The 23,320-nt window shown below is 49.9% G+C and overlaps 1 protein-coding gene across 1 annotated transcript in view; it reads right to left on the bottom strand.

The window, feature by feature from the left end:
- Positions 1-23,320, bottom strand: part of LOC119966173 (leucine-rich repeat-containing protein 72) — a 98,118-nt gene that overhangs the window by 63,967 nt on the left and 10,831 nt on the right. The window contains exons 2-3 of the mRNA XM_038797473.1: positions 17,413-17,486; positions 13,134-13,203 (exon numbers count right to left, since the gene is read on the bottom strand). Of these exons, the coding sequence (XP_038653401.1) occupies positions 13,134-13,203; positions 17,413-17,486 (144 nt within the window). The remainder of the gene's footprint in view (positions 1-13,133; positions 13,204-17,412; positions 17,487-23,320) is intronic.

A 23,320-nucleotide genomic window follows, 5' to 3' on the forward strand; every position in this document is an offset into this window, starting at 1 on the left:
TGGTGGTAGCGATGGATGCGGAGAAGGCTTTTGATTGGGTGGAGTGGAAATACCTGTGGGAGGAGCTGGAAAGGTTTGGGTTTGGTGAGGGCTTTATTGACTGGGTGCGGTTGCTCTATCAGGCACCAGTAGCGAGTGTGCATACGAACCGGCTGAGGTCAGCGTATTTGAAACTACACCAAGGGACGAGACAAGGGTACCCCTCTCTGTTTGCTGTTTGCTCTGGCCATAGAGCCACTGGCCATGGCGTTAAGAGTCTCTAGGAACTGGAAAGGGCTGGTTCGGGAGATTGGGGAAAGGAGGGGGGGGGGGGGGGGGGGCAGGGCGGGTGGAGCATCAGGTCTCGCTTTACACAAATGACCTGCTCTTGTATATTTCAGACACATTGGAGGGGTTGGGGGAAGAAATGCGAATGTTGTGGGAATTTGGCAATTTTTCGGTTGAACATGGGGAAAAACGAGATGTTTGCGATCCAGGCAAAAGGACAGGAGAAGAGACTGGGAGAGCTGTCGTTTAGAATGGTAGGAAGGAGCTTTCGGTATTTGGGAATCCAGATGGCCCAGAGGGGGAGGCACTGCGCACGTTAAACCTATCCCGGCAGGTACAGAAAATGGAAGGGGACTTTAAGAGATGGGACATGCTCCATCTATCACTGGCGTGAAGGATACAGACTGAAAAAATGACAGTCCTCTCCAGATTTCTTTTTTTTTAACTAATTTTTATTGAGATTTTCAAAAACATATGAAAAACAGAAAATAACAACAAGAAAACAGTATTAACAACAAAAAGAAAAACACACTAACCCCCAAAACCAAACCCGCAACCCCCCCCCTCCCCTCCCCCCCACACCCACCAGTAACTACAAAAAGAAGAAATAGATAAACACCTGGCATATTCAATAAACACATATACACATTTCTCCCTTCCCCCAAAACAAACTCCCAACCCCCTCCCCTCCTGCCCCCCCCCTCCCCACCCCCCGTCCCCCCCGTCCCCCCTCCCACCCCCGCCCCGGGTTGCTGCCGGCCTATTTTCCTACCGTTCCGCCAGGAAAGGCTGCCACCGCCTAAAGAACCCTTGAACTGATTCCCTCAGGGCAAATTTCACCTTCACCAATTTGATGAACCCCGCCATATCATTGATCCAGGCCTCCACGCTTGGGGGCCTCGCATCCTTCCATTGAAGCAAAATCCTCCGCCGGGCTACTAGGGACGCAAAGGCCAGAACACCTGCCTCTTTCGCCTCCTGCACTCCCGGCTCCACTGCAACCCCAAAAATTGCGAGTCCCCAGCCTGGCTTGACCCTGGATTCCACCACCCTCGACACCGTCCTTGCTACCCCCTTCCAAAACTCCCCCAGCGCTGGCCGTGCACAGAACATATGGGCGTGGTTCGCTGGGCTCCCCGAGCACACCTGTCTTCGCCCCCAAAAAACCTACTCATCCTCGTCCCGGTCATGTGGGCCCTGTGCAGCACCTTGAACTGTATGAGGCTAAGCCTCGCACAGGAAGAGGAGGAATTCACTCTTTCCAGGGCATCTGCCCACGTCCCCTCCTCAATCTCCTCACCCAGCTCCTCCTCCCATTTACCCTTCAGCTCCTCCACCGAGGCCTCATCCACCCCCTGTATGACGTGGTACACGTCCAAAATCCTCCCCCCTCCAACCCACACCCCTGAGAGCACCCTGTCCCGTACCCCATGTGGGGGCAGCAGAGGGAACCCCTCCACCTGCTGCCTGGCAAACGCCCTAACCTGCATGTACCTATACATGTTCCCCGGGGGGAAGTCCAAACTTCCCCTCTAACTCACCCAGGCTCGCAAACCTCCCATACACAAACAGGTCCCTCAACCTCCTAATACCTACCCTGTGCCAGCCCAGAAGCCCGCCATCGATGCTCCCTGGAACAAACCTGTGGTTCCCCCGTTTCGGGGACTCCATCGAGCTCCCCACCTCCCCCCTATGCCGTCTCCATTGCCCCCAAATTTTGAGGGTAGCCGCCACCACCGGGCTCGTGTATACCTCGTTGGAGGGAGTGGCAACGACGCCGTTACCAGCGTCTCCAGGCTCGTGTCCACGCAGGACGCCATCTCCATCCTCTTCCATGCTGCCCCGCCCATCCATTACCCACTTACGCACCATCGCTGCATTGGCAGCCCAATAGTACCCACAGAGGTTGGACAACTCCAGCCCCCCCCCCCCCCCCCCCCCTATCCCTGCCCCGCTCCAAAAACACCCTTCTCACCCTCGGAGTCCCATGAGCCCATTCAAATCCCGTAATACTCCTGTTGACCCTCCTAAAAATGGCCTTCGGGATAAGGATGAGGAGGCACTGGAACAGGAACAAAAACCTTGGGAGCACCGTCATCTTGACGGACTGCACCCAGCCCGCCAGTGACAGCGGCAACATGTCCCATCTTTTGAACTCCTCCTGCATTTGCTCCACCAGCCTAGTGAGGTTAAGCTGGTGAAGGGCCCCACAGCTCCTAGCCACCTGGACTCCCAAGTACCGAAAACTTCCTCCCCGCCCTTTTCAGCGGGAGCCTACCAATCCCCTCCTCTTGATCCCCCAAGTGCACGACGAACAGCTCACTCTTACCCAGGTTGAGCTTGTACCCAGAAAAGCCCCCAAATTACCTAAGGATCTGCATCACCTCCGGCATTCCCCCCACTGGGTCCGCCACATAAAACAACAAGTCATCTGCGTATAATGACACTCGGTGCTCCTCCCCAACCCGCACCAGACCCCTCCAATTCCTCGACTCCCTCAACGCCAGGGCCAGGGGCTCAATTGCCAACGCAAAGAGCAACTGGGACAGTGGACACCCCTGCCTCGTCCCCCCGGTACAACCAAAAGTACTCCGATCTCCTCCTATTCGTGGCTACGCTCGCCATCGGGGCCTCATATAGCAGCCTCACCCAACTAACAAACCCCTCCCCGAACCCAAACCTTTCCAGCACCTCCCACAAGTACCCCCACTCAACCCTATCAAAGGCCTTCTCCGCGTCTAGTGCTACCACTATCTCCGCCTCCCCTTCTACCGCCGGCATAATTATAACATTCAAAAGCCTACGTATATTGTCGTTCAGCTGCCTTCCCTTCACAAACCCTGCTGGTCCTCATGAATGACCCCCGGCACACAGTCCTCTATCCTTGTGGCCAAGATCTTCGCCAACAGCTTGGCATCCACATTTAACAACGAGATCGGCCTATATGATCCACATTGTAGGGGGTCCTTGTCCCGTTTAAGGATCAAGGAAATCAGCGCCTGTGACATAGTCGGGGGCAAAGCCCCCCCCTCCCTTGCCTCGTTAAAGGTCCTAACCAACAGGGGGCCCAGCAGGTCTGCATACATTTTGTAAAATTCGACCGGAAACCCGTCCGGCCCCGGCGCCTTCCCCGACTGCATGCTACCTATCCCTTTGACCAGCTCCTCCAGCTCGATCGGCGCTCCCAGCCCCTCCACCTGTCCCTCCTCCACCTTCGGAAATCTCAGCCTATCCAAAAAGCGCCCCATCCCCCCCCCCCCCCCCGGCCTCCCTGGGGGCTCGGACCGTTACAATTCCCCATAAAAGTCCCTGAAGACCCCATTAATGTCCACCCCCCTTCACACCACATTGCCTCCCCTATCCGTCACTCCACCAATCTCCCTGGTCGCGTCTCGCTTACGTAGCTGATGCGCCAGCATCCTACTCGCCTTCTCCCCATATTCGTACACCACTCCCTGTGCCTTCCTCCACTGAGCTTCCGCCTTTCCGGTGGTCAGCAAGTCGAACTTGGCCTGAAGGTTACATCGCTCCCCCAACAGTCCCTCCTCCGGAGCCTCCGCGTATCTCCTGTCCACCCTCACCATCTCCCCCACCAACCTCTCCCTCTCTCTTTGCTCTCCCCTCTCCCTATGGGCTCGGATGGAAATCAACTCCCCTCTAATCACCGCCTTCAATGCCTCCCAAACCGTCCCCACCCGGACCTCCCCATTATCATTGGCCTCTAAGTACCTCTTGATACACCCCCGAACCCGCCCGCCCACCTTCTCATCCGCCAGCAGTCCCACCACCAGGCGCCAGAGCGGGTGCTGGTCCCTCTCCTCCCCCAGCTCAAGGTCTACCCAGTGCGGGGCATGGTCCGGAATGACTATGGCCGAATACTCGGCATCATTCACCCTCACAATCAGCCCCCTGCTCAGGACAAAAAATAGATCCGGGAATAGGCTTTATGCACGTGGGAAAAAAATGAATATTCCCTGGCCCTTGGCCTCGCGAATCTCCAAGGATCCACCCCTCCCATCTAACCCACAAACCCCCTCAACACCCTAGCCGCCGCGGGCCTCCTGCCCGTCCTGGACATGGATCGATCCAATGGGGGATCCAGCACTGTGTTAAAGTCCCTCCCCCCCCCAGTATCAGGCCCCCCGTCTCTAGATCCGGAATGCAGCCCATTATGCGCCGCATAAAACCCGCATCGTCCCAATTTGGGGCATAGACATTCACCAGCACCACCTGCTCCCCTTGCAATTTGCCGCTCACCATCACATACCTCCCTCCGCTGTCAGCCACCACCTTTGACGCCTCAAACGACACCCTTTTTCCCACCAGAATTGCCACCCCCCCCGATTTTTTGCATCCAGCCCCGAATGAAACACCTGGCCTACCCAGCCCTTCCTCAGTCTAACCTGGTCCGCCACCTTCAGGTGCGTTTCCTGGAGCATAGCCACGTCCGCCTTCAGCCCCTTCAGGTGCGTAAACACCTGGGCCCGTTTGACCGGCCCATTCAGCCCCCTCACATTCCAAGTTATCAGCCGGATCAGAGGGCTCCCTGCGCCCCTCCCCTGCCGAGTAGCCATAACCCGTCCCCTGCCCGCCCCAGGCCAGTGCCCCCCGCTCGGCCCCTTCCCCACGACGGCAAACTCCCACACCGGCCCCCCCTGCATACTCCAGCTCCTTCCTGGCCATTTCAGCAGCAACCCGGTACCCCCCAATCCCCCATCTCCCACCCCCCAGGCTAGGACCCCTCCCAGCCGCGTTACTCCCTCTGAAGCACTCCTGTGAGCCAGCTAACTTCTGCTGACCCCGGCAACTCCCGCCACACCTCCGACCCCCCCCCCCCCCCCCCCCCCCCAAAACGTGGGACTACTCCTCCTCCCCCAGACCCATCAGCAGACCCTCCTCCTCCCCTTACCGCTCTCGCGCGGGAAAAAAAGTCTGCGCTTCTCAGCTCCGACCCCGCCCCCATCCACCCTCAGCACGGGAAACAGAAGAAAAGCCCGCGCTTTCCCTCTGCCCGACCCTGCCCACACAAAAAAAACAGCACCCCACCCGCCCAAGAACCAACACACAACCAGCTTAAAACAGCATAAAACAGCATAAAACAGAGACCCTTCCCACCAAAGGTTAGCAGTTATTTACAAACCCTCGACCCTCAGTCCTACTTCTCAGCCTGCACAAAGGCCCACGCCTCCTCCGGGGACTCAAAATAAAAGTGCCGGTCCTTGAAAATGACCCACAGACGCGCCGGCTGCAACATGCCAAACTTCACACTCTTTCTGTGGAGCACCGTCTTCGTCCGGTTGTACCCGGCCCTCCGCTTAGCCACCTCCACACTCCAGTCCTGGTAGATCCTCACTACCGTGTTCTCCCACTTGCTGCTCCGCTCCTTCTTGGCCCACCTAAGCACGCACTCTCGGTCAGCGAACCGGTGGAACCGCACCAGCACCGCCCGTGGCGGCTCATTCGGCTTGGGCCTCCTGGCCAGTATTCTGTGGGCCCCCTCCTGCTCCAGGGGCCCCTGGAAGGACCCAGCTCCCATCAGCGAGTTCAACAAAACAACCACATAGGCCCCCAGGTCTGACCCCTCCAGCCCCTCCGTGAGGCCTAGGATCCGCAAATTTTTCCGCCTCGACTGGTTCTCCATCTCCTTGAACCGCTCCTGCCACTTCTTATGGAGCGCCTCATGCATCTCCACCTTTACCGCGAGGGCCACGGCCTCATCCTCTCTTTCGGAGGCTTGTTGTCGGAGCTCCCGGATCTCCACCCCCTGGGCTGCCTGCGTCACCAGCAGCTTATCTGCATTCGCCTTCAGCGAGTCTAGCAGCTCCACCTTTAGCTCCTGAAAACAACGCTGGAGAGGGCAGCACGGTGGCCTAGTGGTTAGCACAACCACCTCACGGCGCTGAGGTCCCAGGTTCGAATCCCGGCCCTGGGTTACTGTCCGTGTGGAGTTTGCACATTCTCCCCGTGTCTGCGTGGGTTTCGCCCCCACAACCCAAAAATGTGCAGAGTAGGTGGATTGGCCACGCTAAATTGCCCCTTAATTGGAAAAAATAATTGGGTAATCTAAATTTATAAAAACAGAAAAAAAAAACAACGCTGGAGAGTCTCCTGCTGCACCTGCGCCCACTGCCTCCATTCCTCAAGGCCTCCGCCTGCCACCATCTTGATTCTCTTCCCCCGCTTTTTCTTAGGTGCTGCCACCGCTATTTTGCTGGCCCCACTCCTGGTCAAGACCACAGACCACTGGGGATCCGCTGCAGACACCTTCCCACGTCGGGAACCGTCGAGCAAGTACCGCTGGGGGCCCTTAAAAGAGCCCAAAAGTCCGTTCCTGGCGGGAGTTGCCGAACGTGCGGCTTAGCTCCGCATAGCCCCAACCGGAAGTCCGTCCTCCCCAGATTTCTGTTTGTCTTTCAGTGCCTCCCCATCTTCATCCCGAGGGCCTTTTTCAAGCGGGTGAATAAGGTTATTTTGGGCTTTGTTTGGGTGGGTAAAACCCCGCGAGTGAAGAAAGTGTTGATGGAGCACAGTCGGGGGGCAGGTGGGTTGGCGCTGCTGAACTTTTGCAACTACTACTGGACGGCTAATATAACCATGATTAGGAAGTGGGTAGCGGGGGAGGGGTCGGTGTGGGAGCGGATAGAGGCGGCATCATGCCAAGATACAAGTTTTGGGAGCACTGATAACGGCATCTCTTCCGTTCTCACCGGCCCGATACTCCATAAGTCCGGTGGTGGTGGCAGCTCTGAGAATCTGGAGGCAGTGAGGAGATATAAGAGCGTGGAAGGAGCATCGGTGTGGACCCCGATTTCTAATAATCATCGGTTTGTACCGGGAAGGATGGATGGTGGCTTCTGGAGATGGCAAAGGGCAGGAATTAGAAGGATGGGGGATCTATTTATAGATGGGAGCTTTCCCAGCTTGAAAGCCTTGAAGTATAAATTTGAATTGCCGGCAGGGAGCGGGTTTAGGTATTTGCAGGTGCGAGACTTCTTGAGAAATCAGGTTCCGGCCTTTCCGCGGCTGCCGCCACGGGGGATGCAGGACAGAGTAGTCTGCAGTACCTGGGTGGGAGAGGGGAATGTTTCAGATATTTACCGGGAGCTTTCGGAGGTGGAAGACACTCCGGTGGAGGAGCTGAAGGGCAAGTGAGAGGACGAGCTAGGAGGCGAGATAGAGGCGGGTATATGGGCAGTTGCCCTAAGCAGCGTTAATACATCCTCATCATGTGCCAGGCTTAGCCTGATACAATTTAAGGTAGTCCACCAGGCACACATGACAGCGGCTAGGATGAGCAAGGTTTTTGGGGCAGAGGATAGGTGTGCGAGGTGCACAGGAAGCCCAGCAAATCATGTCCACATGTGGGCATGCCCGAAGCTTGAGGGTTTTGGCAGGGTTTTACGAAGGCAATGTCTATGGTCCTAAAAACACAGATGGTGCCGAGTCCGGAGGTAGCGATCTTTGGAGTGTCAGGAAGAGCCGCGAGTTCAGGGTGCGAAAGTGGCCGACGTCTTGGCCTTTTGCTCCCTGGTAGCCCAGAGACAGATCTTGCTAATGTGGAGGGACTCTAAGCCCCCGAGTGTAGAGACCTTGGTTAGTGACATGGCTGGGTTTCTCAGTCTCGAGAAAATAAAGTTCGCCTTAAGAGAGTCAATGGTCGGGTCCACCCGGAGGGGCAACCGTTCGTCGACTTTCTCAGGGAAAATTAAAATGTCAGCAGATGCTAGAATTCCAAGGGAGAGAGGGCCGATTGTTGTTTTATGGTTAGGGTGTGTGAAGATTGGGTTGGGGGTGGTCATGTTTATTATTCCATGTTTATGTCATTGTTATTGATATTATTATAAAACTTTTCAAATACCTTAATAAAAATATTTTAAATAAAATAACATATCGTCAGTAACTGGTTGATGTGAGCCCAGCTTCCAAATTAGGATATCACATACCCACTGGGCAAATTTGCTGGTCACTCACCAAAGAACAAGCATTCACCTGCAAGAGGGGGGCAGCACTATAGCACAGTGGATTAGCATTGTTGCTTCACAGCGCTAGGTTCCCAGGTTCGATCCCGGCTTGGGTCACTGTCTGTGCGGAATAGATAGGTTCTCCCCGTGTCTGTGTGGGTTTCCTCTGGGTGCTCCGGTTTCCTCCCACAAGTCCTGAAAGACGTGCTGTTAGGTGAATTGGGCATTTGGAATTCTCCCTCTGTGTACCCGAACAGTGCCGAAGTGTGGCGACTAGGGGCTTTTCAGAGTAACTTCATGGCAGTGTTAATGTAAACCTACTTGTGACAATAACTTGCAGGAAAGAGGATTTGTAATCACTTCTGCTATTGCAAAATGTCTATTCTCGAAGTAGTCAGGAGTCTTTTGGTAAGTTCTTGGATTTTGCAGAGAATGTTGCTGTATCCTCACAAAGGGCAGGGGAGTTAGTGGCATGTCCACATAAAGGCTACAACCAGTATGGGGGTTGCAGTGGCAGTGCCTCTGCTACATGACAGGAAAAATCCAGAAGAGTGTAACGAGAGTATGTTCTGTGCAATGTGTAAAGAGGTGAGAGCTGAAGGATGAAAAATGAAGAATATTACAGTAATTGTGGAAAGAATACTGGAAATCATGGAAGAGGGAAGGAACAAAAAGAGTTTTGGAGCAACAGATGATACAAAGCTAATCAAAGAGTAACAATAGAAATGTTATGAGCTTACCTTAGCTATCCTCATGAAGTTATTGAACGTTTTTCTGCATTGATTTGAAGTTCTGGGGAGATTAATGCACTCTGTCCACTCATGTCAGCAATTCACCTGAAAATTACCTGCCACTAGGTAAATAAAAGTTGTCCCTCCTGCTGCCTAAGCTTCACCAATACCCCAAAGCATTGTTCAAAAACTAATGAACCCTGACACCTTCTTCTGCACTTGTCCAGTTAAAATGCATTTCCCCTGCTAGGAATGAGCTAAAAAGTGACAACTTCCATACGACAAGCTGCCAATCAAAAGCACAGCATGGCTGGCGACCTACTCATTTTAGTGAATGAATTGTATGAGTTTAAGGTGTCCTTTGCTGTCACCTGATCGAGCGCCAACTCTCAATACAATGCCCAGTCTGCTCAAAAAAAGCCTCAAAGTTCTTGCCCAGTGTGTGCTAAATCCCTCTCATTTGAAGGTTGATGGCTTCAAATGAGATGCTTCCCACATTTTTAAATCAGCTGTTTGTGACTTCATTGTGCTGCCTTAAACAAAAAGGTTCAAGATATGTCATCTAACTTTACAAGTTCCTAACTGTTCACACCTTTGATGGCAATGTTGCCTATATTATCTGTTGTGACTTACAGAAATTATAAAGCATTAATAATAATAATAATAATAATTGCTTATTGTCACAATTTGGCTTCAATGAAGTTACTGTGAAAAGCCCCTAGTCGCCATTTTCCGGCGCCTGTTCAGGGAGGCCAGCACGGGATACTCCATCTTTTGCTTGATAAAGAGAATTGCTCAGTATTCAGGTTCAAAATCCCTTTGCTTACCCAATCTATATTCTTCCAACCTGATTGTCATCTGTAACCACAACATATTCAGAAGGTAGTCTTAAGTAGATGTGGCATAAAAATTGCACCAGGAGTCTCCAAACAAATTCTTACCGCTGTGGAAGTCCTTGTGTAAATAGCAGCATCAATTGTTCTGAGTGTAGAGTTGCCAATTATGACGAGGTACATTCTGGGAGACTTCATCGCATGACCTACAGCCCACAAACCACTCCCCTCACCATACTCCCACCATCTTCCCATGACCGATTAGAATGCGAACAGATTCTTTGTCAACCAATTGGCTTTTAGTAAAGCTTCCCCTTCCCATCCCCCATCTTCAAAACGTTGCTCACTAATAAGTAAAATGGGTCAATGAAAACTAAAGCACATTAAATAGCTGAATGATTTTATTCCCAAGTTGTTTGCAGGCATGTCTTGGAGATTAATCTTCAATTTCAGGAGACTCCAGGACAACCATGCAAGTATAGATTTGGAGGGCTCGAATGTTTACTCCAGTCAAAGAGTAAATCGATAAGGATCTTGGAATAGGGTTGCAGGAAAGGGATTTGGATGAGCGCTGAATCTATTACTAAAATGAAATTATTTATTGTACATTTGGGCATAAATTCTGTCAAACACACAATTGTGCACATGGAAGTTAATTACAGATATCTTGGGCGGGATTCTCTGTTGGTCAATGCCCAAATCGAAAAAGGCGATTAGGTGGAGAATCAATCTTGACGCCGAAATTGAGGCCAGCCAAATCACGAGGTTCACACCAAATCACGATTCTCCGGTGCCTCAACAATGGCGTCAATGCCATTCCACTCTGCATGTATAGTAAAAGCCATTAGCGGAATTCTCTGGGACCTCTGCTATCCTCTGCCTCCGCCGGCGGAATTCCTGACAGTGACGTTCTCTTGTGCTTTTAAAAATCGGGAAACAGGCGGCGTGGCTGATGAGGGAGAGCGGGGAGGCAGGAAAGGGAGAGGCACGACCCCTGGGACTAGCTGCTGTCCAGATGGGCTTCTGGAATGGATGGTCCCATCGATTGTGGAGATGCAGTCGCAGAGCCAGGGACTACATGAGGGGTTGTCAGCAAATATCCAGTACCTGCAGGTGCAGTTGGAGGAGTCCAACCGCCTGCAGGGCAGAGATGGTGCCAACCATGTATGCCGTGCAGACTAACATCGCAAAGGTGGGTCTATGGTGGTGGCCTTCGGGGTGAAGATTTTGGCCATGAGTCAAGATGTCCAACGCCTGGATAAATTTGTGCAGGCGGTGCATCGGTGGCATTGCCCGGGTGCTGACCGACATGTCACAGGGACAGAGCGAGGTGGCCCAGTCCCAGAGGTGGTGGGGTGGAGGCACCCATACGACCAGTCTCACTCTGCAGAACCATGGGCCATGGTGGTTGATCTTTGAGTGCGCAGCAAGATGGCTTCCTTGCAGGCCGCGTCAATGGTGGGCTGTGCCTGGACACCCTTGTCTCGTTGTGGGTCACCATGGCCCCATAGCTCATCCCCTGGTCACCCCCCATCACCCCCTGTCACCCAACCCCCTCCTCCAGCCAGTCCTACCAGTGTCAGTACCAGCAGCCCATGTGTGGTGCGCACCAGATAGTGCCCCAGGAGCCTCTTCACTATAATGCCCAATCAAGGTCAGTGTCTCTGGGATCGTGGAGGGTGTTGGAGACAGTTGTGATGGAAAGTCAGTGTCTTCCTTGGACACGAGCTCCGGGGTGTTATGGGATGAGGGTTGAGGGCTCTAGTCGCTGTCCATGTCCTTGACCTCGCTGCTCCCCTCTTGTGGTTCCGGTTGGGGTCGGGGGGGACACCAGGAACTCCTACAAGACACAAGACAGGACTTGTGACTGCGTCAGGGACTGGGAGGGGGAGGGATTTGTGAGGTAATGGTGGTGGTGGAGTGGGACTGTGGGCAAGCTATGGTGTTGGGAGGGTGACACACATGCCATGCGGAACCACAACTCAGTGGGATCTCACTTCCTCGCCCAATGTCGACCTCCGCCTGGGCGACTGCCTTCTCTCCAGGCCCACCAACTATGTCAAGTGCCGTCTGTGAGGGGCCATAGGTCCAGCAAGCCCCCTCCAGTTTTCTCCCTTGGTGGGGGGGGGGGAATGCACAGTGTTAGACAGTCCACCACATACAGCCCAGGGGTGGGGGGGGCTGGTGGCTTCAGTAGCCAGGGCACATGGTTATGGTTGCCGGTATTGGTGCCAGCATGTGGGGCAGGTTCGGCCACCCTCCGGGTTGGGGGGGGGGGAGGGTTTATGGGTGTATTGAATGGAGGTTGGTGCCAGGGGCACAGTGCTGTCTACTCACCCTGGTCGCTCTGAGGATGTTCTGCCATTTTTACGGCACTGCTGGCCAGTCCGGACGGTGATGTCCACGGTGCTCATGACCTCTGGCACCTGCATCCAAGCACGGCAAATGGCAGTGACTGGTGGCCTCCTTCCCACCCCAGGGTACAGGGTCGCCCACCTCTCCTCCATTGCATCTAGCAGGGTGGCCAGTTCAGCATCGGTGAAACGGGGTGCCGCTCTCCTCACGGCCATCTTGTTGGCTGGGATGGTGTGTGAGGTGAGTGAAGTGTGTATATGTGGCTGCAGCTTGTCAGTCTCCTGAGTGTCAATCACAAACAGCCGAATCCAACTGTTTCTCATTGGAGGCAAGCATGTTCTACGTGGTGCAGGTGCTAGCCCCTTAACGGTTGGTGAATTGGCCCAGGTGCAGCACCAGTTTTGATGTCGTACAAGTCCACTAATCTTGCCCCGGCGTCCACACTTACTCTCAAGAACGGAAAATCCGGCCCCTTGATTTATAAAAAACTATGCCGTTAATCCAGTCTTCTGAAGGAGTTTACACACTAGCATCACGTAGTGGACAATATCACAACTAGCAAGATGGCTTACCCTTCTTGGTACATTGTTTTACACTTTAAAAATAAAAGTAAGAAATAGGAGGAGACGTTCATTCCATTCAGCCTATATATAACTTTAGCCCATTATAATCTCACCAGTTTCAACCTGCAAACCTAGCAAAATGCTAATTAAATGCTGTCAGCTATAGACAATTTCATGGAAATAATGCATAGCAAGTATAACGTCAGCAGTGAAGTTTGCTAACTCAGGCAGTTTTTGACGCTGGAGACAGGAAAGATGGTTCAACTGTGTTTCTGGTTTCTAATAGTTCTCATCACTGATGTCAGCCATCAGCTGTCAGGCTGACTAAAACAACCAGAAGAGCTTGTAATTGTTATTCTGAAATACTTCTATAAATTAGCATAATCTGTAAACTATGTAACAACTACAAAAATGGCCACTCACCTTATTTTGATTCACCCACAAATATTTTAACATTTTGTATCTTGACAGATCTGGCATTTCGGTTAGCCCTCTAAAAAGCAGATAGATAACAAACATGTATTTTACCTTATTGGTTAAAAAGTGCCATAATATTAACATAAACAGACACTTTAGAATACTTTTAAAAGTAATACTCCAGCCTTATTCCAGTATCTTCCCAAACATTTGGTGTGCTAATTGATTTAAAGCTATACCTGTCTTTCATAATTGATCTTGGCTTTTCAGACGTTTCCCTTTTGCTTTCCCTCGGCTCTCCGGAAACCATTAAGGTAAATCATGTCTGATGAACTTGATCAAGTCCTTTGTTGAAGTAAAGATGAGGGTGGGTGAAAGTTGGCATTGTGAACTTGGATTTTCAAAGGTGTTTGATAAAGTACCATATAATGGAAGGAAAATATTACTGGAATGCTGAATTTTAAAAATGTCAAAGAAAATACAGCAGCATGCGTGGAGAGAGAAACAGAGTTAACATCGAGTCCAATTTGACACTTCATCTTCGAAGAGTCACATTCGACTCGAAGCATTAACTCTTCTTTCTTCACAGATGTTGCCAAACCTAATGAGCTTTTCCAGCACTTTCCATTATATGCCACACAATAAAATTGTGAGCAAAACTGAAGCCTGGGCTAAGGAGACAAGCAGAAAGGTGAATAACAAGAGAACACAAATTTTAGGGAGTTGGCAAAAGGACCAGAATCAACATGAGGAAAAACCTCCTATTAAACGGTAGCACAAGTGGCTCGCGCTGTGGCTTCACAGTGCCAGGGTCCCAGGTTCGATTCCCAGCTTGGGTCACTGTCTGTGCAGAGTCTGCAAGTTCTCCCCTTGTCTGCGTGGGTTTCCCCCGGGTGCTCCGGTTTCCTCCCACAGTCCAAAGACGTGCAGGTTAGGTGGATTGGCCATGATAAATTGCCCTTAGTGTCCAAAAAGGTTTGGTGGGGTTATTGGGTTACGGGGATAGCGTGGAAGTGAGGGCAGACTCGATGGGCCAAATGGCCTCCTTCTGCGCTGGATGTTCTATGTAAATGAGTTGCAATAATCTGGAATGCATTGCCTGAAAGGAAAGTGGAAGCGATTCAATAATGACTTTCAAAAAGAATTACATGAATGCTTGAAAAGAGCTTCGGAGCACAAATTAGGAAACAATTCCAAATCCTTCTAAAGCTAATTTTTACATGACGAGTATTGCAAGTGATTCCCTAGGGAATCCCATTATCGGGCCAGCATTTTGAATGGGAGGCCAGACAGTGAGATCTGGGACTGGGTCTCCCTTCTCCCCGAATGCAATTCAGCCCCCTCCTCGGGATTTTTTGGGAACTGCCCCTCCCTCCACTGCCACCTCCCAGCAGTATGAGAGTGACCCGAACCTCCCCCCCCGTACCAGAGACTCCTAATTAAAGAGACCCCCAGCAAAGACCCCTGACTAAAGAGACTCCCACCAGAGATCTCATAATTAACGAGACCCCCATCAGAGATCACCCAAATTAAAGAGTGCCCCATTAGAGACACCAAATTGAAGAAACACCCACCAGAGACCCCCTAATTAGCACAGCCAATTAGAGACCCTTAATTAAAGAGACTCCCACCAGAGATCCCCTAATTGACGAGTCCCCCACCTGAGGCCCTATAATTAAAGAGACTCTCCACCAGAGAATCCCTAATTAAAGAGAGCCCCACAGAGAACCCCTAATTACAAGGACCCCGCTGCCTGGAAGCCCCTCAGAAGAGAGACACCTGTCTGGAATTCCCCCGGTAACGAAGTTCCTGATGCGACAGAGAATCCAGCACTATAGAATTCCGACAGTCCAGAAGGAGGTCATTTGGCCCATCGAGTCTGCACAAACCCTCTGAAAGAGCACTCCATCCAGATCCACTCCCTCGTGCCCTATCCTTGTAACCCCGCCTAACCTGCACATCTTTGGACACTAAGAGGCAATTTATCATGGCCAATCGACCTAACCTGAACATTTTTGGATTGTGGGATGAAACGGGAGCACCCGGAGGAAATGCACACAGACAGCAGGTGAACGTGCAAACTGCACACAGGCAGTCCCCCAAGGCAAGGAATGAACCCGGTCCCTGGTGCTGTGAGGCAGCAATACTAACCACTGTGCTGTGCCACCCCTATGTCTTTAGGAATTTTCAAAAAAACCCATTGAGCTGTACATACGATCACAGTCTATTCTGATGATAAAACAGGCTTAGTCACCGTGAGGCCAAATTGATAACAGCATCTAAAAAGTGAGGACATTATGCCAATGAATAATCTTGCAATCTTCATAATTCCTCAATCGTTACAGAAATCTAATAACATCATAATGCCAGAGAAAATATAAATATTCTTTTAAAACCAGTTTTATCACGTTTCCTGCTTCAAAACTTTGAAAGATTTGGTTCTAAAGATTCATCTGTATCACTTATTGGATGTAGAGGATCAGGATTTAAAACCTGCCGAAGCTAGTTGCATTAGGGGAGAGCGGCAGGCAAATCTGGTGTGTCCACCTCATGTCTATTACTGTATTGTAGGTCGAGTAGCTCCTCTGCCACTCAGCAGGGGGAGAAGAGACATTTGGGCGGGATTGTCCCCGCGCACCCCCCCCCCCCCCCCCCCCCCCCGCCCCCTGCTGTGACCCACCATTAGCCGGCAGCGGGATCATCACCATCCCACTGCTGTCAATGGGATTTCTCATTCTATGTAACCCCTGCTGCCGCCAAACTGTGGCAGGGATTCACCGTCAGAGGAACTGGAAGATCCCGCTGGCGAGAATGGCCGGAACATTCCAGCCATTGTGCTGATAGTACATGTCGCAGCCAGCCTTCTGTTCTTAACGGAGATCTGTCTCTTTTTAAAGGGAGGTTTCATTGAATGACAAGAGGTTGTTGCTAGGTAATATCACTACAATTCTACACAAGGAAAAAGGAACATCAGGACAGAGAGGGAGCACCATCATTACAGATGCAGTGTTGGAGGCCTTAGTGGTGGAGCGGATAAGAGGAAAGATGCCTTGGTTCTGTAGAAAACAAGAAAACAATGAGACTTTAAAGAGGCACCATCAGAAGGGATTGGGAGTAGTGATCAGGGAGGTCATCATAGAATTTACAGTGCAGAAAGAGGCCACTTGAGTACGCATCGGCCCCTGGAAAGGTCAACTACTGTGTTGGAACCTGAGGATCTGCTGTAGTCCCACAAGAAGTCAAATGTTGTCTCACGTGTGTTCAAGGTCAGTGAGTGCATCTACATGTGATTTTTCTTCCCCACTGCTCCACCAGCCTCCAATGCTGCTCAAAGGAACATAGCCCCATCAACCACCCCATAGCTCCTCCCAACACTCATGAACCACACCAAACACTCAGATATTTCACTTCAGTCCCAACCATTTACCAATGCTGCCAGTTTGACACCCACCTTGCGCTGGCTCCACATATCTCCAGCTATTCAGATAAGACAGAATCATCACTCAAACACAATGTAACACAATCAGATATGCTTCCTTCTCTCTTGCAAGACAAGGTACACACAAGTGAAAGGAGAAAAGCTGAATCAGAAGGGAATGTGAATGTCTGCATTTCTGTTTTCTCTATTTTAGCGATGGCTGTGACAAAGCCAGAGGCATCCAGCACTGCTGAGGACATTGACAATGACATTATGTTCCTGTCTTATGTCACTTCTCAATTGAAAGTTCACCCTCATCCTGCTATTTGGCACAATCAATAAGCTGCAGATGTGTGACCACTGACCTGTTGCTTTCCACCCCACCATCTCCATCTCTGATATTTATCTTCCCTATCCGATCTTCTGTACTTAAACAGCCAGAGTGTGACCCATAAGCCTTGTTGCACGCGACTCGGGATGCGACGAGGCCAGTAAATCCCCAAACTTCTAATCTATTATATCTTGCATGCTGACCTCGTCAGTTAACCATACTTTTTAGTTTTGAGTTGTCTGCAAATTTTGTCATAATGTATGAAAGCTGAGGGGAGATATTCTCCATCTCGCCCCGCTCATCTAATCCCCCCCCCCCCTCCCCCCCCGCTCATCTCCACTCCCCTGCTCATCTCTCCCCCGCTCATCTGCTCACTACTCATTCAGGCTCAGTGCACTATTTAAAAATTTTATATGGGCTGATTGGCCTTCTTTTGCGACATAACAATTCTGTGTTTCTGAGTAGTCCATAATAATCCTACAGAAGTTAACATTTCATGTTTGATTGTTTAGTGATAAATAGTTAACAATACTTACTTGTTAGCCAGATACAGTTCATCGAGATCATTTTTTGTCTTGATTTTATAGGTCTTTAATTGATTTTGTATAACCTGTTTTTAATTTAAGCAATAGGATATTATTTGCATTTAATTTTAAATCCAATCATTTTGCTGTTAGCACATTTTACTTTATGCCTACCACCCCTCCTAGTTCCGCTTTGTTTAAATCAAAATGTTGCAATAAAATTAACTTAAACATTGGTATCAATTTCTGAATTTCGATGAAATTACACAACACATGCACAGAAATAGTAACAAATTACAATACATCACAATAGCAAAATGATTTTTGCCAGTATCTTGGGTTACAAAAACTTCACAAAACTTATATTTACATTTAATTTTCGAGCTTATCAGGTAAAAGCCTATCAGAGGCGGCAGGTGGCCCCAGTGGTTAGCACTGCTGCCTCACGGTGCCAAGGACCTGGGTTCGATCCCAGCCCCGGGTCACTGTCCATGTGGAGTTTGCATATCCTCCCTGTGTCTGTGTGGATCTCACCTCCACAACCCAAAGATGTGCATCGTAGGTGCATTGGCCTTGCTAAATTGCCTTTTAATTGGAAGAAAAAAGAATTGGGTACTCTAAATTTATTTTTAAAAAGAAAAGACCATCACATAAAAACTGCTATTTAAATAGAGTGCTGAAGTTCTAAAGTGCTGTGGGGGTTACAGTTTATCTGCTATATAGACAATCATTTTGATTGTCTTGGAGAGGTTGATAAAGAAATTTAACCTAAAGACCATCAAGATTTTGACTCCCCATGCGCAATGCCACAGATATTATCCAGGAATACATTAAATACCTTAACTAATAATATTAATCTTTATTGTCACAAGTAGGCTTACATTAACGCTGCAATGAAGTTACAGTGAAAAGCCCCTAGTTGCCACATTCCGGCGCCTGTTTGGGTACCCAGAGGGAGAATTCAGAATGTCCAATTCACCTAACAGCACGTCTTTCGGGACTTGTGGGAGGAAACCGGAGCACCAGGAGGAAACCCACGCAGACACGGAGAGAACGTGCTGACTCCGCATAGACAGTGACCCAAGCATGAATCAAACCTGGGACCCTGGAGCTGTGAAACAACAGTGCTAACCACTGTGTTACCATGTTGCACATCTAAATGGACCTCCTGTCTACAAACTTTACTTACGACTGACACTTTTTTGTCAGTTGTTGCATCAATTTCTTTCAATTATAAATACACGCATCTGTATCTCTAATAGAAACTACTGATAAGAATGTCTTATATAATAATTACAATCTCCCTTTAGTGTTGGTGCTGAGGGACTGTAATTGTAGCTCATTTGGAAAAATTCTCATCCTTGAATCCAAAGCTCTTGGGTTCAAATCCCACTCCACATGCTTCATTACATAATATAGATTTACATTTCAGTGCAGTATTGAGGAAGGTCCGAGGTGCCACAATTCAGTTACCAAAGCGAGGTACCATCTGCCCTCTCACATGGGTGTAAAAGGCCCAGTGTTGTGAAGGAGAGGAGGGAAATTTTTCGAGGGACCTGGTCAGCAGCATCACTGAAACAGATTGTCTGGTAACATGTCTCACTGCTGTCCATACAATCTTGTTGTGCACAGTGTGGTTGCAATGTTCTCCTCTGACTCCGATGTTACTTTCAAATTAATTTGTGGGCTGTGGATTGCTTTGAGACATTTGACACATGAAGAATATTTTATAAAATATACAAATTATTTTGGCATTGCAGAAACATTTCTACGCTCCAGCTAATCGACCTGCTGATGCGCAAACTGCCATAGATTTTGATTTGAACTAAAATTGAGTAGTGAGACGGAGGGAGGGATAACCAGATAGAGGGAAGGAAAGGACTGGGCTGAGAGGGTGGGAGGGGTGGTGAGAGGGAGGAGAGGTATTAGGAAGGGAAGGAGATGAAGGGGAGTAGCGAGTTGAGGGGTAGGAAAGTACTCGGGTGAGAGGGAGTAGGGGGGAGATGAGCGGGGGTGAGATGAGCGGGGGTGAGATGAGCAGGGGTGAGATGAGAAGGGGAGTGGAGATAGTGGACATGTGAGTGCGAGGGAGTGGAGATAGTGGAGGTGTAGGGGAGATGAGTGGGAGGAAGATCAGCAGGGGAGTGGAGATAGCTAAGATGAGTTTGGGGGGGATTTTGAGAAGTGGGGAGGAGAGGAGGGAGGGTGGAGGAGCTAGGAAGTCAGTGGGGGGGGATGAGTGGCGGAGCTGTGAGTGGGGGGGAGATGAATGAGCGGGAGGTGATCAGCGGGGGGAGATGCGCGGGGAAGTAGAAATGAAGATGAGTGGGGGAGATGAGTGGGAGGAGATGAATGAGGGGGAGGATGGCAGGGGGAGTGAGTGGAGGGGGGAGATGAGTGGGAGGAGATGAGCAGTAAGGAGATGAGCGGGAGGGTGGGAAATGGCAGGGGGGTGAGGTGGGGGGAGATGGCAGGGGAGATGAGCGGAGGAGGGGTTAGATGAGCAGAGGGGGGAGATGAGGGGGAGGAGATGAGCATGAGGAAATGAGCGGGGGGAGATGAGTGAGGGGCAGATTGGTGTCTTGGGGGAGGAGATGAGCGGGGGGAGATGAGCAAGGGGCAGATTGGTGGGTTGGGGGTGGGAGAGGAGCGGGGGGGAGATGAGCAAGGGGCAGACTGGTGAGTTGGGGGCGGGAGAAGAGCTGGGGGCAGAGGTACGGTAGTTTCTCCTGCATGGTGTCAAGCTCCTTGAGATTTGTTGGAGTTGCACTATAGTAATCAAGTGGGGAATATTCCATCATCACTGGGCTTGTGGACAAGCATTGCAATGTTAGGAGGTGAATTATTTGTGCAGGTTTCTGAGGCTCTGACCTGCTCTTCCAGCCACAACATTTTTATGGCTAGTCCAGTTCAGTTTCTGGTCAATGGTAAACCCAGAATGTTGATACTAAGGGATTCAGCTAAGGTATTGCCATTGAATGTCAAGCGGCACTGCTTCTCGGCCTTTTGGCCAAGATCATGTGTCAGATCAAGCTCAAGATGAGGTGCAACGTCTTTTCTTGTCAGTTTGGATCTTGTATGTCTCCCTTATGGAGACCATGAATTGGTTTCAATTTGAATTTGAATTGGTTTATGGAGCAAGCAATGAGATGCATAAAGGATTTGCCCTGTCCACTGTGCGCATTGGCATTGTAACTTTAATGATGGGATAACAAATGTCAAAAAAAGAATGTTAAGGGACTATGGTTTGATTCTCTCTTATTGGAGATGGTCATTGCTTGGCACTTGTGTGGTGCAAATGATACTTGCCACTTGTCAGTCCAAACCTGGATATTGTCCAGGTCTTGCAGCATTCGGACATGAACTGCTTCAGTGTCTGAGGAGTCACATTGTGTAGTCATCAGTAAACATCCCCACTTCTGACCTTATGATGGAAGGAAGGTCATTGATGAAGGAGTTCCAGCACTTGGCCTTGTGTGCCTTAGTATCGCAAGTGTACATCTAAATACTTCTTAAATGTTATGAGGGTCTCTGCTCCATCACCCTTTCAGACAGCGAGTTCTAGACTCCCACCATCCTTTTGGTGAAAAGGTTTTTCCTCACATCCCCTCCTGCCCCTTGCCTTAAATCTATGCCCCTGGTCATTGATCCAAGATTGTTGGGTCTTGGACACTACCCTGAGAAACTCCTGCAGTAATATCCTTGAGCTGAGGTGATTGACCTCCAACCACCACAACCATCTTCCTTTCTGCCAGGTATGACTCAACTAGCGGAGAGTTTTCCCCGATTCCCATTGGCACCAGTTTTGCTACAGCTCCTTGATATCTTACTTGGTCAAATGCTACCTTGATGTCAAAGGCAGTCACTCTCATCTCACCTCTGGCATTCAGCTCGTTTGTCCATGTTTGAACCAAGGCTATGATGAGTTCAGGAGCTGAGTGACCCTGGCAGAACCCAAACTGAGCGTCAGTGAGCAGGTTATTGCTGAGTAAATGCCACTTGGTCGTCCTGTTGTCCATCACTTTATGGAGTCACAAGGGTCCACAGCACAGCAAAGGTCATTCAGCCCAGAAAAAGCCTTTCAGCCCATCATGTCTGCACCGGTCAAAAACAACCATCTAAGTCTTCAAATCCCATTTTCCAGCACTTAGCCCACAGCCTTGTATGCCTTGGCATCCCAAATGCACATCTAAATACTTCTTAAATGTTATGAGGGTCTCTGCCTCACCACCCTTTCAGACAGCGAGTTCCAGACTCCCGTCACCCTCTTAGTGAAAAGGTTTTTCCTCACACTCTCTCTAAACCTCCTGCCCCTTACCTTAAATCTATGGCCCTGGTCATTGATTCCTCCACCAAGCGGAAAACATTCTTCCTGTCTACTCTATTCCCCTCATAATTTTATACATTTCAATCATATTCATCCTCAGTCTTCTCAGCTCCAAGGAAAACAACCCCAGTCTATCCAATCTCTCTTCAAACCTAAAACTCTCCAGCCCAGGCAACATCTTGGTAAATCCCCTCTGCACCCTTTCCAGTGCTGTCACATCCTTCCCATAATGTGGATTTTGGAACTGCAAAGCATACTCTAGCTGTGGCCTAACCAACATTTTATACAATTCCAGCATAACTTCCCTGCTCTTAAACTCTATGCCTTGGCTAATTAAGGCAAGTATACCATATGGAAGGGCAGCACGGTGGCCTAGTGGTAGCACAACCGCCTCACGGCGCTGAGGTCCCAGGTTCGATCCCGACTCTGGGTCACTGTCCGTGTGGAGTTTGCACATTCTCCCCGTGTCTGCGTGGGTTTCGCCCCCACAACCCAAAAATGTGCAGAGTAGGTGGATTGGCCACACTAAATTGCCCCTTAATTGGAAAAAATAATTGGGTAATCTAAATTTAAAAAAAAAAAAGTATACCATATGGCTTCTTAATCACTGTGTCCACCTGCCCTGCTACCTTCAGGGATCAGTGTACATGCACACCAAGATCCCTTTGATCCTCGATGCTTCCCAGGGTCCTGATGTTTATCAAGTATTCCCTTGCCTTGTTTGTCCCGGCCATGTGCATCACCTCAGAATTATCTGGATTGAATTTGATTTGCCACTTATCAGTCCATCCGACCAGTCTGTCTATATCCTCCTGTAATTGAAGGCTCTCCTCTTCACTATTTACCACCCCACCAATTTTCATTTCATCTGCGAACTTACTGACCTACCCTCCTACATTCATGTCCAATTAATTTATATAACCCACAAACAGCAAGGGCTCTAACACTAATCCCTGTGTCCCCACTGGATTCAGGCTTCCAGTCAGATAAACACCCCTCGACCATCACCCACTGCTTCCTGCCACTCAGCCAATTCTGGATCCAGTTTTGCCAAATTTCCTTGAATCCCATGGGCTCTTACCTTCACTATCAGTCTCACATGTGGGACCTCATTAGAAGCCTTGCTTAAGTCCAAGTAGACTACATCAAATGCATTACCTTCATCTACACACCTGGTCACTGATGTGTTGGGTAAGCTGGGTCTATGTGGACTGCGTTTGATGCAGTGTAGAGAGAGACAGGCTTCCAACACTTGATGAGATGCAACACGATTTTATTTAACGTCTAACTATATTACATGCTGAACTGTGGGTTGACACTATGCTGACTTGACTGGAGACCTGAGGCTAACCTGACCAGACTAACTGACTACCACATGGTGGATGTTCTAGCTGCTGCTCACGAGCTCTGACTGTCGCAGAGGCTGGATCCCGAGAGAGCGGGAAAACTAGTACCCTCTGGCTTTATAGTGGTTGTGTCCTGTCTGATGATTGGCTACTGTGTTCTGTGTGCTCACTGGTCATCCTGTGTGTCAATCACTGCCTGTCTGTGCACCATCATATACCTGGATGTGTATTATGACATCTCCCCCCT

Source organism: Scyliorhinus canicula, chromosome 5 (assembly GCF_902713615.1).
Source record: "Scyliorhinus canicula chromosome 5, sScyCan1.1, whole genome shotgun sequence".
NCBI lineage: Eukaryota > Metazoa > Chordata > Chondrichthyes > Carcharhiniformes > Scyliorhinidae > Scyliorhinus > Scyliorhinus canicula.